General features: G+C 36.7%; 1 protein-coding gene across 2 annotated transcripts in view; it reads left to right on the forward strand.

The window, feature by feature from the left end:
* The first annotated feature begins 6,052 nt into the window (after positions 1 to 6,052).
* The window catches only part of GOLPH3L (golgi phosphoprotein 3 like), a 62,141-nt gene continuing 50,741 nt past the window's right edge, over positions 6,053 to 17,452 (forward strand). For both annotated transcript variants that reach the window (XM_072766629.1, XM_025983016.2), the window contains exons 1-8: positions 6,053 to 6,110; positions 7,163 to 7,307; positions 10,569 to 10,632; positions 11,182 to 11,218; positions 13,287 to 13,307; positions 13,563 to 13,589; positions 15,744 to 15,811; positions 16,308 to 16,459. In XM_072766629.1, the coding sequence (XP_072622730.1) occupies positions 6,078 to 6,110; positions 7,163 to 7,307; positions 10,569 to 10,632; positions 11,182 to 11,218; positions 13,287 to 13,307; positions 13,563 to 13,589; positions 15,744 to 15,811; positions 16,308 to 16,459 (547 nt within the window). In that variant the 5' untranslated portion in view covers positions 6,053 to 6,077. The remainder of the gene's footprint in view (positions 6,111 to 7,162; positions 7,308 to 10,568; positions 10,633 to 11,181; positions 11,219 to 13,286; positions 13,308 to 13,562; positions 13,590 to 15,743; positions 15,812 to 16,307; positions 16,460 to 17,452) is intronic.

Raw genomic sequence — 17,452 nt, forward strand, 5'->3', positions numbered from 1 at the left:
GGATTATTTATTTATTTATTTATTTATTTATTATTTTATTTTATTTTTAGTATAGCTAATACATTCATATGGCTCAAAAATCAAAAAGTATTATAGGGGAGGGGAAAAAATCTTTTTCCTACTATCCTCCTAGAACCTGTAGCTGGAGCCACGAAAGGTAGATTAACAATAGAAAAAAAGGGGATCCCTAGGTGGCTCAGTGGTTTAGCACCTGCCTTTGACCCAGGGTGTGATCCTGGATTGAGTCCCATATCGGGCTCCCTGCATGGAGCCTGCTTCTCCCTCACCTATGTCTCTGCCTCTTTCTCTCTCTCTCTCTCTTTCTCTCTCTCTCTCTCTCTCTGTGTCTCTCATGAATAAGTAAAGTATAGATTGTTCTTTAAAAAAAAATAGAAAAACATTGATTTATTTAACATAAGTTTTCTTGTCATCTGCTATGCACTAAGAGAGAGAGCCTTCATAAGAAAATGGAGACCAGAAGAAATAAACGTGACTGTTTTTATACTACATTTGGTGAAAAATGGAAAATCTCGGAAAAATATGATAGGACAAAAATCCATGTATAAATTAAAGGTACCAAATCATGGGAATCTTACAAAGGCCTGTTCATTTGGATTTCTCTTGGCATCTCTTTGTCTTTGGAGATAAGGATGCTCCTTTCCTTTAGGTACAGGGAGAGCACCTCTCACATGAGGGTCTTATGACATGCTTCAGAGGAAAAGAAAGAGGTCAGAGCCCTGCCACCTGCTGTATCTATGAACAGGTTCAGGGGAAAAAGGACAGATAAGAGAATCCTTCCTGTACCTGCTATTTCTCCAATTCCTTCAACTTAAAATATTCAATATGCCAAGATGCCATATTTTGGGATAGTATGTTCTGAACCCTGTCAGTATATATAGTAGCCAGTTCTCATTATTTGCAGTAATTATGTGCAAATAATACCGTGATTTTCCCTAGAAGGAACACCACAACCTTCTTATGTTTAGGAGCACTAGCTAGCACTTCAGCACTATCCATTTTCTTAAAATTATTTTATTTATTTATTCATAGAGACACACACAGAGAGAGAGGCAGAGGCACAGGCAGAAGCAAGCTCCATGCAGGGAGTCTGATGTGGGACTCGATCCAGGGTTCCCAGGATCAAACCCTAGGCTGCAGGCGGCGCTAAACCGCTGCACCACCGGGGCTGCCAAGTACTATCCATTTAAAACAGCAAAATCACACACACACAAGAAAAAGGCACAACAATGCAAAAACATGATACTAAATAGACCACCAAAAGAACACTTGTTTACAATGAAAGATGAAACAAGAAGGCAGCACATCATCTTGTTCAACCTCGGAAATGTGTATGTAGAAAGACTCAAAAATTTTGTTCACTTTGCACATGTCTGCAAATGAATTCAAAAGAACCATATTGAATTGCTTTCTAAAAAAAATTAGTCTCCATTTATTTGACAGATTGGCATCCTGTAAATATGTCACTTTTCATAATTGGTCTGTCAGAACTGCAACTTGGGCTCGCATAAATGGCTGCTCTAATAGTTACCTGCTGTCATTTTCTTTCTGCATGAATATGTGCTGGCTTAATGCACAGTACTCTAGTATGTCCGCATGATATTGGGGGATGCCATGTAGTCCAGTAGAAGAGCTCCATTCCATGGATTTACTTTGTTGTGGTTTCTATGAATTGCTTTTTAATATGGAGTTTACAATTTAATTTTAGTAACTGGGCAAATTCAGTTTTATGAAGAATGTGAATAATGAAGATTGACTAAGAAAACAGTGAAAAATGTCTATCCCATTCCTTTCCCTTAAAGACCCAGATCCCATCTCCTCAGAAGTAACCACTGTTATGAGTTTCTTATATATCTTTCAAGAATTTACTATGCATATACAGGAAACTTAAACATACATGTATGTTACTTTTTTATCATTAATTTTTAAGGGGTCCAGACTATGACCCAGTGGTATAAAGATTATTTTGAGCTGAAGAAATTTGAAAACTAATGGCTGTAGATCGACCCATTAATTCTCCATTCCCTTTCTTTTCTTTTCTTTTTTTCTTTTCTTTTCTTTTCTTCTTTTCTTTTCTTTTCTTTTCTTTTCTTTTCTTTTCTTTTCTTTTCTTTATTTAAGATTTTATTTATTTATTCATGAGAGACACACACAGAGAGAGGCAGAGACACAGGCAGAGGGAGAAGCAGGCTCCATGTAGGAAGCCTGATGTGGGACTGGATCCTGGGTCTCCAGGATCACACCCTGGGCTGAAGGTGGCGCTAAACCCCTGAGCCACCCAGGCTGCCCATTCCCGTTATTTTCCTAAAAGCAAAGCTTCCCAAAAGAATTCAACTGTCCTGAATCCCCTTCCAAGGAGTTTCACAATGGGGGAAAATTAACTCATTACCAAAGACGAGTCAGCACCTGGATAAGAAATCACCAAAAGAGACATTGTCATAAAACTATCATATCATATATTCCTCCTATTCTCCTAAGGGCCATTCATTTTTCCTATAAGTCATATGTTCTCCCATAAGTTACCCTCTGCTCCTCCCCACCCCCTATTAAGATGGCATCTAAACTCCAAAATCTAACCACATTCTTGGGTCACACTTCTCTGTGAACTCCTGTGCACAGTACACGCACAAATTTGTTTTTCCCTCTTGCTAACCTGTCTGTTGTCCGTTTAAATTGCAGGCCCCCAAGTACAAAATCGAAAAGGATTCAGGAAAAAATTTTCTTCCCCAACAATTTCAAATAGCAAATGATAAATTGCACAAAAATTGATCCATGGTATATAGATATAGATATAGATATAAATATAGATATAGATATAGATATGTATATTTGGGCAGTACTTGTGAAAAATAACCAAGAATTTATCAATTTTTGTACAGTGAAAATGTTATGTTTTCTACAGTAAGTACCTAGTACCTGTTACCAAACAATTCAGTGGCACATTCAAAATAGAAATGTGATTAATACTATGCATAACTGAAAGTTGTTTTATAGTGAGTATCTGTAAAAGCCTAATATCCCATTCTCTTAATCAGTTATTTTTTAAATCAGTAATATTTTTAAATCAATGATAATCCTTTTAGCTGTTTTAGTATTTACCTTCAGGTTTCTAATATATTTGTATTGCTCTTTTTGATAGTTATCTACTTATTATTCTGATAATCGATGTTTTAGATGTCTTACGTCAACACCACCCATTTCTCTACTCTTATCCTCAAAGTATAGTCAGTGATATAGTTGGTTAAATAAGTAGTTACTGATTATATTGAAGGAATTCAGAACATAGCACCCAAAAATATGCTACTCTAGCATACTATTTTGAGTCAGAAGCACTTGAAAAATAGCAACTGCAGGAAGGACATTCTGATTCTCCTTCTTTTTCTTAAAAGTAAGAGATAAAATTCCCATGTGAAAGATATCCTCCTATATCAGAAGGAAAGAGAAATTCTTGTCACCAAGGGCATGAGGTCGAGGCCAAGGTAAATCTGTACAAACCAACCTTGTTAACCTAACTCCTATCTTTCTAGTCACTTCATTCATTCAACTGCCCCAGCCCAAGCCCCTTTGCCTACTCACATTTTCACAATTCAGCATTCTTTGTCCAAATCAGTATATAAGCATTCAATTCTGCTTCTTTGGGTCTTAACTTTTTTTGTGAAGATTCCCAGGTGCATGTAAAGAAGATATAATTAAAACTCATATGCTTTCTTTTCTTTTTCATTTTAAGACTTTATTTATTTGACACAGAGAGAGAGAGTGTGTGTGTGTATAAGCAAGGGGAGACGCAGGCAGGAGAGAGAAGTAGGTTCCCTGCTGAAGAGGAGCCTGACGTGGGGCTCCATTCCAGGACCCCAGGATCATGACCTGAGCCAAGGGGAAATGCTTAACCCAGGTGCCCCAAAACTTGTATGTTTTCTCCTGTTAATCCTGTTAATCTGTTTTCTGTCAGTTAAATTCATAGGTCCATGCAGAGACCCTAAGAGAGTAGAGGAGAAATTATTCATCCCCTAGAGCATTATTCTGATTCTGTGATTCAAGATGAGCTATTTACTTCTTCATATTTTTTGTTTTTTTTTCTATAGTCATCAATAACTCAAAAGTAAATTTAATATGAAGCACAACATAAATCTAACGTGTCATTATTAAGTGGTGTCATCATGGTTTCCCCTCTGCTGAGGCTGAAATTGGTTGTGGTCTTAGGAAACCAAGTTTACCTCAATCTGTTTTCACATCTCTGAAATAGAAATACTAGTGTCTTCCTCACAACAGTCTTAGAAGAAGCAAAGTAGGGGTAATAGAAGAATGAGATAGTGATTTTTTGAAAACTTTTTGTAAACTCTAAGCATGAGAGAACCACAAAGCAAAATAATCACTAAACCAGGAGATTTTCACAATTTTTCATTGAAACAAGGTTCTAGACTTCATTCCTCTCCTGATTGACTCTGGGCAAATCTTTTTACACTGAGGTGGCTGTTTTCTAACTGGTGATGCAGACATATCAAAGTTAATGAATAATTATGCCATGTTTACACTGCTAACAATTTATTTGCATATATAATAATTTGTAAACAGCTTGTACTCTTCGATCATCTCCAACTATCTACCAGCTCTGGTTTTATGATTGTTTCTAAATAAAACATTAACTACTTTGTAAGCCATCCAATGTCCCCACGGTCAGCAGAGCAGAAATATCTAAGGAACCCACCAGAGCACCTGCTTTCCTGGACACAGCAGACTAAGGTGGGAAAGCAATGCATGTGTGGCAGATCCAGTAACAAAATCGAAAGTCAGAAAACAATCAGAAATTAACGAGATTTATTTATTTTTTTAAAGATTCTATTTATTCATTCATGCTACACATAGAGGCAGAGACACAGGCAGAAGGAGTGCTTCTCTCCATGCCAGAAGCCCAGCACAGTACTCGATCCAGGGACTCCAGGATCGCATCCTGGGCCAAAGGCAGGCACCAAACCGCCGAGCCACCCAGGGATCCCCTTAACGGGATTTATTAAAGGGTGGTTGAGGATACTTCAGTCAGTGTGGGAAAATTCAGTATTTCGAGAAGGCTTGGCATATGCATCATCTTAACCTCAGCCTGCCGGCAATCTGGCATCTCTCCGGCTAAGAACCACTCCTTAGCCGCGGGATTCCCAGAGCGCCTTGCGCGGCTCAGGCGGGAAAGCAACTGGAGGTCACAGGACTGGTGTCGTGCCTCCGCAGTGACCGTTGAGGGAAGGCGCCTGCGCGTCAAGCTAAGCGCAGAGCGCATGCTGTGAGGTGCAGCTTTTCAGGTCGCTGGCGCTGGCCCTCAGACGTTACGTAATGTATACGTTTCTTTGTTTTCTCTCATATTTGTTTTTGTTTTTTGCTTTTTTAATCTCTTTTTCTATCAACTCTAGACTACTTTTAAGTTTCTAAGTGTTTTAAGGGTGGAACATACAGGGAGAAATGTTATTTTTATTTCTTATTTTTCACGGGAGGCTCTTCAGGCGAAGTTAACTCTGGCGTCTAGTCCAGGCTCTGTCAGGATCGCTTCAAACGTGCCGTCTCCCAGTTGAATTTTCTGATTAAGAAAAGTTAAACTGGGCACCAAAAAAAAAAAAGGAAACTTACATGAAAAGATCAGTTATAATTGGGACATCACAATCGGTCAAAATCTGGGATATTTTCTGTTCCCGTTTTTGGTGGTTCCACAGAGCAGGATAATATGTTATTGTATCTGGAGCCTGCTAAAGTTCAGTGAAGGAGCGTTACCTCGTTCAGTAATTTTGAAACAGCAAATTTATAACAAAAATTTTAAGATCATTTTTAAGAATTTGGCATGGGCAGTTTTCATTGCCTAATACCTACCTAACTGTAGCAATGTAGTCAGTGCTTGAATACTGTAATTTATTAATTAATATGAAATTACTCACATAAAATTTATTTTTATTTATTTATGTGAAGTTCTTTTGATCTTACATGTAGTAAACTAGAATATTAGGGTTGAAAATAAGATCTGAAGTTAAAGCTCATATTTGTGTCACAAGGTTGAATTAAAGAAAAGACTTTATCGGAAGATGGCCACTGCACAATTGCAGAGAACTTCCATGGTATGATTTCTTATACTTTTAATATGTTGGGTTTTTTAAAAAGATTTTATTTATTAATGAGAGGCACAGAGAGAGAGGGAGAGACATAGGCAGAGGGAGGAGAAGCAGGCTCCATGCAGGGAGCCTGATGTGGGACTCCATCCGGAACTCTGGGATCATGCCCTGAGCCGAAGGCAGATGTTCAACCACTGAGCCACCCCATATTTTTAATATGTAATTTTATTGTTTCTGAAGTCTCAACTTTTTATGTTCTGAAGCTAGAGTCAGCTGTTTGAGGATTTAATGAGATCAGGAAACTCCATATTTTAAGAAAGGAAGATATTTACTAAACTACTTAGAGTCAGGGGAGAATTGTATTAAATATTTGATGATTCACATTAAATAACTGGTTCATATTCAATTTACATTAGGTGTTAATGAATGCTTTTCTGGTGCTTTGATGAGATTATCATTTACAGCAGTCCATTCCTAGGAAATGAATGTCCATGCCTCACAAATATAAAATCCTCATTTTTGCATAGATATAGATACCTGGGTCAAACCTAGTCAGTAACTAATGAGAAAAGCAGTGTTAGCTATCATGTATTATGCACTCACAGATAGTCAACCTGCAGGAGGATTTTTAACACAATTTTTTTTTCTTTTAAGATTTTACACTTTCACTCATGAGAGACACACACAGAGAGAGAGGCAGAGACACAACAGAGGGAGAAGCAGGCTCCATGCAGGGAGCCTGATGTGGGATTCAATCCTGGGACTCCAGGATCATGCCCTGGGCCGAAAGCAGGCGCTAAACCGCTGAGCCACCCAGGGATCCCCTAACACAATTCTTAAGTACTTTTTGCATTTTACCTTTAGGCTGCAACCCTGGAATTACCCTGACTTTCTGGGGATTACTAACCATGATGGTTAGGAATTTTTCTTTTTTTTTTTTTATGGTTAGGAATTCTTTGGGAAAGTATCATGCTTATGCAAAATTAGATCTACTTGAAGTTCAAGAAAGTGTTATTTTTAACAAATCTAAGTAACATTTTAATTTTCCTTGAATTTAGAGTGCTTTGGTGTTTCCCAATAAGATATCAACAGAGCAGCAGTCTTTGGTGTTGGTGAAGAGGCTCCTAGCAGTTTCAGTATCCTGCATCACATATTTGAGAGGAATATTTCCAGAATGTGCTTATGGAACAAGATATCTAGATGGTAACACAATGTTTATGTTTTGTTTCTTTTGATTTTTTAAAAAACATTTTATATATTTAATCATGAAAGACACAGAGAGAGAGAGGCAGAGACACAGACCAAGGGAGAAGCAGGCTCCCTGCAAGGAGCCCGACATGGGATTTGATCCCAGGTCCCGGGATCATGTGATGGGCCAAAGGCAGACACTCAACCGCTGAGCCACCCAGGTGGCCCATCAATTTTTTAAATTTACTGTTTATTTTAAAACTTTCTTTAGAGGTGCCTGGGTGGCTCAGTTGGTTAAGTGTCTGACTATTGATTTCAGCTCAGGTCTCAATGTCAGGGTTGTGAATTCAAGCTCCATGTGGGTTCTGTGCTAGGTTGAAGCCTATTTATTTTTTTATTTTTTTATTTTTTTGAAGCCTATTTAAAAACCAAAAAAAATTTTTTTAATTAAAAAAAATGAAAAAATATAAATAAAAATAAATAAAAAATTAATTAAAAAACCACTCTCTTTAAGCATTCTTTTTTAAAGATTTTATTTATTTATTCATGGAAGACATGAGAGGCAGAGGGAGAAGCAGGCTCCCTGCAAGGAGCCTGATGTGGGACTGGATCCCGTGTCTCCAGGATCACACCCTGGGCTGAAGGCATCCATTGCTAAACCACTGAATCACCCAGGCTGCCCATCTTTAAACATATTTTTATTTTGGCTTGCTTTAAAACTGATTTTTTTTCTTGGAGATTTTTTAAAATAATAACTATTGAGATATAATACACTTGACAATTCATACATTTCAAGTGCACAGTTGAATGATTTTTAGTGTGTTCAAATTGGTGTACAGCTATTCCCACAGTCAATTTTAGAACATTTCATCACCATAAGGAAACTCCACACCCACTAAGTCACTCTCCATTTCCCCACCTCCCCAGTCCTAGGCATCCACCAATCTGTTCTCTGTCTCTATGGATTTGCCTATTCTGGATGTTTTATGTAAATGAAATCATGCAATATGTGGTCCTTTGTGACCAGCTTCTCTCATTTAAAATGTTTTTCAGATTTATCCATATGGTAACATGAGTTAGCACTTCATTCTCTTTTATTGCTGAATAACATTCCTTTATATAGATTACCACTTTCATTTATCCATCAGTTGATTTGTTTCAGTTGTTTCTACTTTTTGGCTATTACATATTTTTTTCTTTTTTTTTTTTAAGATTTTATTTGTTCATTCATGAGAGACACAGAGGCAGAGACATAGGCAGAGGGAGAAGCAGGCACCCTGCAGGGAGCCCAATGTGTGACTCGATCCCAGGACCCCGGGATCACAACCTGAGCCAAAGGCAAATGCTCAATCATTGAGCCACCCAGGTGCCCCCTGTTACATATGTTTTTCTTAATTTTTTTTTATTTGAGAGAAAGCACCCATGAGTAGGGGGTAGGGGCAGAGGGAGAGGGAGAGAATCTTAGGCAGACTCTGTGCTGAGCGTGGAGTTCAGTAGGTCTCAGTCTCACAACCCTGAGATCATGATCTGATCCAAAATCAAGAGTTGGATAGCTGAACCCACTGAGCCACCCAGGTGCCCCATATTTTCTTAGGCTGTTATAAATAATGCCGCATTCATGTACAAATTTTTGTGTGGACTAAAAGGTTTTTTAAAGTGTAATCAAGGGGCACCTTGGTTTCAGTTCATGTCTGATCTCAGGGTCATGAGACAGCTCAGAGTGGGGGCTCCATGATCAGAGTTGGCTTGAGTCTCTCTCTCCCTCTCCCAGTGCTCCTCCCCACAGTGTTCTCTGTCTCTTACAGAGATAAATAAACCTTTTTTTAAAGTATATTTAAGGGATGCCTGGGTGGCTCAGTGGTTGGGCGTCTGCCTTTGGCTCAGGGTGTGATCCCAGTCCGGGGATCAAGTCCTACAGCGGGCACCCTGTGAGGAGCCTGCTTCTCCCTCTGCCTGTGTCTCTGCCTCTCTCTGTATCTCTCATGAATAAATAAATAAATAATCTTTTAAAAATATATATATAAATAAAGTATATTTAATACCTTTGGAAGCATTTGATCATAAAATTTTCCCTCAACTTCTCAAGTTTATTTTGCCTGACATTACTCTTTTTTTTTAATTTTTATTTATTTATTTATTTATTTTTTGCCTGACATTACTCTTAAAATGACAAACTAGGTAAAAACATTCTGGTGTTTTTGTTTTTTTTAGTTTTTAAAGATTTTCTTTGTTTATTCATGAGAGACACAGAGAGAGAGGCAGAGACATAGGCAGAGGGAGAAGCAGGCTCCATGCAGAGAGCCCGATGTTGGACTCGATCCTGGGACTCTGGGATCACGCCCTGAGCCAAAGGCAAATGCTGAACCACTGAGCCTCCCAGGCATCCCAGCATTCTGTTGTTTATAGCTTTATACAGTGGTAGTATATGTTCTTGTGCTATTTTAAGGAAGTAAAAATAATACAGCCTACTTATACTACAGTAATAATTCATTACCCAGCATATAGTATGTACCTAATTTTGTGCACTAACTATATGCTGGGCAATATGTTAAGCACTATGTTATGCATTATATCTTGTTAATTCATATTACAGGCCTGTGAGTTAGATATTATCCCTATTTTTCAGATAAGGAATCTGAGACAGAAATCTCAGTCCTTTCCATTGTATTATTGCTTTCTTGCAGGTTTCTATCTCTGATAGCGAGTTCTCTTCTTGGCCTCTTACAAGTGTTTAATTGGAATAAAGGCTCATGCAATACTCTGAGACTCTTGGATGATGATGGTGTAAAAGCATTATATCTAATTTTAAGTATTCTGTAACTTTTCAAAATTAAAATTTGTACCTATCAACATTTGTTTTAATCATTATGATGCCATTTTATAATAAGAATTAAAAGATTATTTGTTTTTATAAAACCTTTCTTCTTTTAAATTATAGTAATATGGGATCCCTGGGTGGCTCAGTGGTTCGGTGCCTGCCTTTGGCCCAGGGTGTGATCCTGGGGTCCTGGGATCGAGTCCCACATCAGGATCCAAAACACGGAGTCTGTTTTTCCCTTTGCCTGTGTCTCTGCCTCTCTCTCTCTGTCTCTCTCAGGAATAAATAAAATCGTTAACAAAAAAATAAATAAATTATAGTAATACTTATCATCTGGAAGTTCATTGCCATTTAATAATATATCTCTAATACAGAGCTGAAGAAAATAATCTTCACTTAAATTTCTAGTTGTCTACTTATCTTAAGCAATTCTATATTGATATCATTTTGGTGTTTAGATCTTTGTGTCAAAATTCTGAGAGAAGATAAAAACTGTCCAGGATCTACACAGTTAGTGAAATGGTAAGTAAAAGAATACCTAGTGATATAAAATTATCTTTTTCTTAAATCACATTTTTTTTGTACCTTGGATACCTTTCATTGCATAACCCAATTTTAGTAATTCCCCCCTTTAACACTAGATACTATTTTTGCAGGTCTTTGGATTTTTGCATTAATAATTTCCTTTATGTTCTATATGAACAGAATTCATTTTCCTAATAATGTTCCCCATGAGTAGCTGTCAGATATTTTACCTTCTATCCCCGGCTATCCTCCATCAACATTTTATATTTCTGCTATTATTTGTTTTGTCTTATTATTTTAAGCTGATTGATAAGAAGGGAGCTTTGGGGATCCTGGCTTGCTCAATCAGTAACACATGTGACTCTTGATCTCAGAGTTATAAGTTTGAGCCCCACATTGGGTGTAGAGATTACTTAAAAAAATCTTTAAAACAAGGAATTTTAATAGATAATTCTATATTATTTAGTATTGAGATAATACAGAGACTATTTAATTCTCTCCTGGAAATGCATTCGGTCTAAAAATGAATCCTTCATTATTTTTTAGGATGCTAGGATGCTATGATGCTTTACAAAAAAAATATGTAAGTCAACATCTCCTTATCTTTTTTCCTACAGTTTGTACTCTACAAATGTAACAGCAATTCACAAAGTAAAACATTAATGTAACTTGAGCATAGGCCAGTTTAAATTACTCAAAAGTTTGAACATTTGGACATTTTAAAGACTAATATTCAACTCACTTAAAGCCAATAGAATTAATACTTAACAAATTTTGCCAAGCCAGTTTTGTTAACACTTGTTTTAGTAACACATATTAACTTACAAAAACTTAGTGAATTAATAAAAAAGTCTTTATTTATTTATTTATTTATTTAGGTAAAGGTTTATTTATTTATTCAGAGAGAGCGAGAGAGAGGCAGAGACACAGGCATAGGGAAAAGCAGGCTCCATCCAGGAAGCCTGACGTGGGACTCAATCCGGGATCTCCAGGATCACACCCTGGGCTTCAGGCGGCGCTAAACCGCTGCGCCACCGGGGCTGCCCAATAAAAAGTCTTTAAAAATAGTTCATTTATTAGTTTCATATGCCTTCTACAATTTTGTTTAGACTAATAATTTAATACATTATTTCTTTGTGATAGTTCAAAAATAAACTTCCATGTGGCCTGGGTTAAATTGTTACAAATTCTGAATAAGTGAAATTTCAATTAGTAAGGGTTTATTGTAGACTATAAGCCTTTTTATTTACTTATGTTTATATCAGCGTATATAAGGAAGTCAAGCTCTAAACAAAATTGTAAAAAAGATAAAATTTTATCCTTGGTCACTGACCTCCTTTATTAAGTACATCAAATATTTAAGACTCGTTAAATACTGAGTGCCTGCTATATACTAGACCTATATATTCTAGGTAGGAGCTGGGCGAACTAATAGTGGTCGACAAAACAGAGGAGTCTCTTCTATAGTGGGAAAGCGGTCAATAAAACAAGTAAATCTGATAATTTCCAATTGTGTTAAATGCCAATAAAATATTGAGAGAAAGTGTGTCGCAGGTGGAGAGGTGGGGTAACTTTAGATAGGATAGACAGAAGAGCTTCTCTGAGTAGGTGACATTTAAGCTGAGACTTGATTGAGAAGAAACCATCCAGGTATTGACTTTGGGAGAGAATATTCCTAGCAGAACAGCAAATACAGAAAGTTGACAAGTTTAGAGTTAAAGGAACAAGAAGAACGCCAGTGTAAATGTGAATGGAATGCAGTGAGCAGTGGGGGAGGGTGAGTGGCCTAGAGGAGCCTGGGGAGATAAACAGGGCCAGAGCATTCAGGACTCTGATAGGTAGGGAGTCGGAATTCTATTTTAAGTGAATAAAAGGTAGGGAGTTGGAATTCTATTTTAAGTGCAAATAAAAGCCATTTGAAGGTTTTAAGTAGAAATATAACATCATATGATTTAGATTTTAAGTTAAAAATCACTCTGGCTTTTAAAAATCACTGGAGCTTTTAAGACAATACTGTGGAAGGAGAATAAGATTGGAATCAAGGAGAATGGTGTTTAATCTATTAATACAGTACTGGTGAAAAATCACTGAGGCTTAGACAAGGATAGCAGAGAAGGAAAGAAATGAAAAGATTCAGGATATATTTGGCAGTAGAACTGATTGGACTTGTTGATGGATTGGTTGTAGAGTGTAAGGAAAAGATCCAAATCAAGGATGACTCTTAGATTTTTGGCAGATTACTTGAGCGGATAATTTTTTGATTGTCTGTTCCTATGGTCTCCAAAGCCTCTTCCCTTTATTAAATGAGCAGAGTCCTGATCTCCACTTTACTCTTTTCAAAATCAGTTCTTACTTTGGTAAGGTTTAATGTGATATTTCACAGTATATATTTTCCTTGTAACTAGCAGAAATACTTATATTTGCTTAAGCCAATGACATGAATGTCAAACTGTAGTTAAGTCAACTAGAAATAGATATTTGGGAGATTAAAGAAGGATATCCAAAGTAATGCTTTATATACATCATATTTCCTGCAAGATTATTTCTTATTAGGAATAAATGTTGAAATAAGACAAAGAATTCTTATAATCCATCATGAAAAAATATTTTATAGAGTAAAAGTAAGATTTTTGTTCTTTGTTATATTTCAGCTAAGGATGGTTGTTCTAGCTGTAAGTATTTTTAAATTGTATGTTCTTTCTAAAAGACTGTCAAATTTGACCTTGCTTATTTAAATAACACTAAAACCAATAATTAGATTATGTGACTATTCAAACAGATTATTGAGTGGAAAAAAAGTAACAAAATATTTTGGGGGGTCATTTGTATTTTGTTTTGCTGAATCTATTTAATAGTTTAAACATCCAATTTAGTTCTCCTTGAATACTTAGCCTTATATAACCCAATTATAAATTATTTTTAAATAGGTGTACACCAATCCAGAAGACCCTCAGGTAGGTGTGCTTAAATAGGTAAGGAAACATAATATCTCTAATAACTAAAAATAACATAAAATTATAATAATATCTTATGCTTTTTTCCCTTTATCTTATGCTTTTAATTGTATTCACTTTCACATGTATTTTCACATTTGAACCTCATAAAGACTTTTCTGAGGTAAGACAAGGCTTGTATTGTTACCTTTAAACAGATTAATATATTTACTACCAGAGAGATAGTGTGACTGATCCTGGACCAAAACCCATTAGAAATAACCTAAATCTCCTGACTTCTGCTTCTGTATAATATTCTTACAGAATTATGAAGCCGGTTGAGTTTGACAAAAATAAAATACTTATTCTTTGAATATTCATCCCAATCCAGTCACATCTGCCTGTTTAGCTGACGGTTAAAGAAGGAATTCAAGAAGTGACACGGAAAACCAAATAACAAGAAACAAAAGGGGAAAACCTTTTGAGCACCTACTATTATTAGACTCTCTTTTTTGACGCTTTATGTGCATTATCTCATTTATTTATCATAACCTTCATAAGGTAACTACCATTATCATCTCCACTTTATAGATAAGGAAACTAGATAGAAGGTTTCTTGCCGAAGTTCACAGTGGCAGAACCAGAATTTGGACCTAAGAAGGCTAGTCCATGATCTTAGTGCTTAACTATTCTACTACTTAACCATTATAACTATACTTACAGTTTTTCATTCAGTCATGGAGAAGCATTTTTTTTTGAAGAGAGCTGATCCCCATTCCTGTGTGAGCACTGAAATGTAAAGAAAGCCATAAAAAAAGCTTCAAGAGGGCTGGCAAAATGTCTTCTCTTTGATACTCATGCTTACACTTAACACTTAAAATATGTCCATGGATGGGACGCCTAGGTGGCTCAGCAGTTAAGCCTTTGGCTCAGGTGGTGATCCTGGAGCCCCGGGATTAAGCCCTGGGATCTAGCACTCAGATCAGTCTCTGGATCGAGCCCCACATCGGGCTCCTTGTATGGAGCCTCCTTCTCCCTCTGCCTGTGTCTCTGCCTCTCCCTCTCTCTCTCTCTGTGTCTTTCATGAATAAATAAAATCTTACAAAAAAAAAATATATATATATATACATGTCCATGGTGACAAAAAAAATATCATGGGCAAAGGCTGTGAATTAGTTGATTGTTCAGAAGCTCAGTAATTGTTTAGAAAATACTTATTTAGTTTCAGATGTTTTATATAGTTGAACATTTGTTTTTCAAAGAGCAACCTTGTTGATTCACTAATATATTTTTTTAAATTTTTATTTATTTATGATAGGCACACAGTGAGAGAGAGAGGCAGAGACATAGGCAGAGGGAGAAGCAGGCTCCATGCACCGGGAGCCCGACGTGGGATTCGATCCTGGGTCTCCAGGATCGCGCCCTGGGCCAAAGGCAGGCGCTAAGCCGCTGCGCCACCCAGGGATCCCTCACTAATATTTTTTGATTGTTTGGTGTTCCAGGCACTTTATTAAGGGCTCTGTATAAATTATCCTATTTGTTAAATATTCACAACCACCAATAAGATAGGTACTATTTTCAGGCGGCCCGGGTGGCTCAGCGGTTTAGCGCTGAGCCTTCATCCCAGGGCGTGACCCTGGAGACCCTGGATCAAGTCCCACGTTGGGCTCCCTGCATGGAGCCTGCCTCTCCCTCTGCCTCTCTCTCTGTCTCCTCTCTGTGTATTCTCATGAATAAATAATAAAATTAAAGAAAAAAAAGATAGGTACTATTTTCAACCCCTTTTATTAGCTGGGGAAACTAAAATCTAGCAGGCTTAAATAACTTGCATCTGGTTACATATAGCTTGGATTTAAGCCCTGTGCTTAAGCCATTCTGCTAAAGTAAGAGATAATGCTGCCCCTCTTAACTGCTTACTAAGCAGTTCCTTCCCTCTGGTATATATGATACACATTGCAGTCAGTGGGAGAATAAATATATTTCAAAAACTGAAGCCCCAAAACTCAAACCATGGGAATTTACAATTAGGACTTGAAGGATTCAATGGACCAATAAGGATTAATATGGCAGAAAAAATTATTAAATCAACATTAGGAGGCATACAAAAGGTGTTTTTAGCTACTTGGCTGTAGGTACTGTATATCAGATACGTAACTGTAATGTTTTCTATTAAAGACAATTTCAGAATGTTACCAATTTAAATTCAAGTACACTAGTAATGGACCAGTCATGGACTTCATAAGGTATTGTTTTATCATTTTATTTTTGCACTACAGATTACCACTTATTCATATTAAAACTATATTCCTAAACTTGTGGATTAATTCTGAAACTTTTTAAACATCACCATTGAGGTGTGGCCGTACAAAATATCCTTTGAGTGGCTGCAAACCCAGATTACGTGGCTAATTATATATTATTTTAATTGTGAAACAGAGCCAAAGAATAGGAAAGCTATTGTATGCTTGAGTGATTAGAAATGTAATTAAAGTCCATCACTCATTTCCTTTAAAGATCTTATATAAAATGCATATTAATTTAAATAAAATTATTAGCTTATAGTATTATTAGAGATATTAAATTTTAGTAATAGTGACATTAAAACTCATTTTATGGTAACTTTCAACTTAAAAACTTAATGATATAATAGGAATAAAAATCTCAAATAGTAAAATGGGTATTTATGTTATTAGAAGCCATGAGTGTCATAAAAGAAATTAATGTGTGATTCTCTTCTAGTAAAAACCAAAGCAATGAATCTAGTATGTCGTCTGCTGACACCAAGAAAGCAAGTATTCTCCTCATTCGCAAGATTTATATTCTAATGCAAAATCTGGGACCTTTACCTAATGATGTTTGTTTGACCATGAAACTTTTTTACTATGATGAAGGTACTTTTTGTAATACATCTATACCTATATGTTTTATTATTGAAACAATTGGTTACCATCCCAAATGATTTTAAGCACCTCAGTTGTATTTTTTGATATAAAATTTTCACTTAATGTCAGTATTTGAGAAAGACTTGAAAAAATAGACTTTCAGACATACACAAACTTTTCCAGTGATGTGAACATATCCATGTGAGGTACAACCTCACTCATAATTAAAGAAATGAAACGGCAGCCTGGGTGGCTCAGCGGTTTAGCGCCGCCTTCAGCCCAGGGCCTGATCCTGGAGACCCAGGATCGAGTCCCACATCAGGCTCCCTGCATGGGGCCTGCTTCTCCCTCTGTCTGTGTCTCTACCTCTCTGTCTGTCTCTCATGAATAAATAAATAACTAAATAAAATCTTAAAAAAAAAAAGAAACTTAAAAAAAAAATGAAACAGTTGAGATGCTACTTTTCACTTACCAGAGCAGTAAAACTTGCAAACCAATTATTGGCAAGGGTGTGGGGTAAAGCAGGCACTTTTATAAATCTTGAGGGAATGTGTATAAGCGCAACATTTTTAGAGAACAGTTTATCAGTATCAAAATTTTCTTTTTTTTTTTTTTAATTTTTATTTATTTATGATAGTCAAACACACAGAGAGAGAGGCAGAGACATAGGCAGAGGGAGAAGCAGGTCCCATGCACCGGGAGCCTGACGTGGGATTCGATCCCGGGTCTCCAGGATTGCACCCTGGGCCAAAGGCAGGCGCCAAACCGCTGCGCCACCCAGGGATCCCAGTATCAAAATTTTAAATGCACATTCTCGTTAGTCCAGAAATTTTATAGCTAGAAAAGTATCTTGGGAGTATACTTAACATGAACACAGAAGGTTATAGGTTTATAAGGAAACTATGCAAGCTGTTAAAAAGGATGTACTGATAATTTATCCAAGGAATATTAAAAATAAATTTTAAAAAATGTTAAAAACAGCCAAGTAGGTAGGGCATCTGG

This window comes from Vulpes vulpes, chromosome 8 (assembly GCF_048418805.1).
Source record: "Vulpes vulpes isolate BD-2025 chromosome 8, VulVul3, whole genome shotgun sequence".
Lineage (NCBI taxonomy): Eukaryota > Metazoa > Chordata > Mammalia > Carnivora > Canidae > Vulpes > Vulpes vulpes.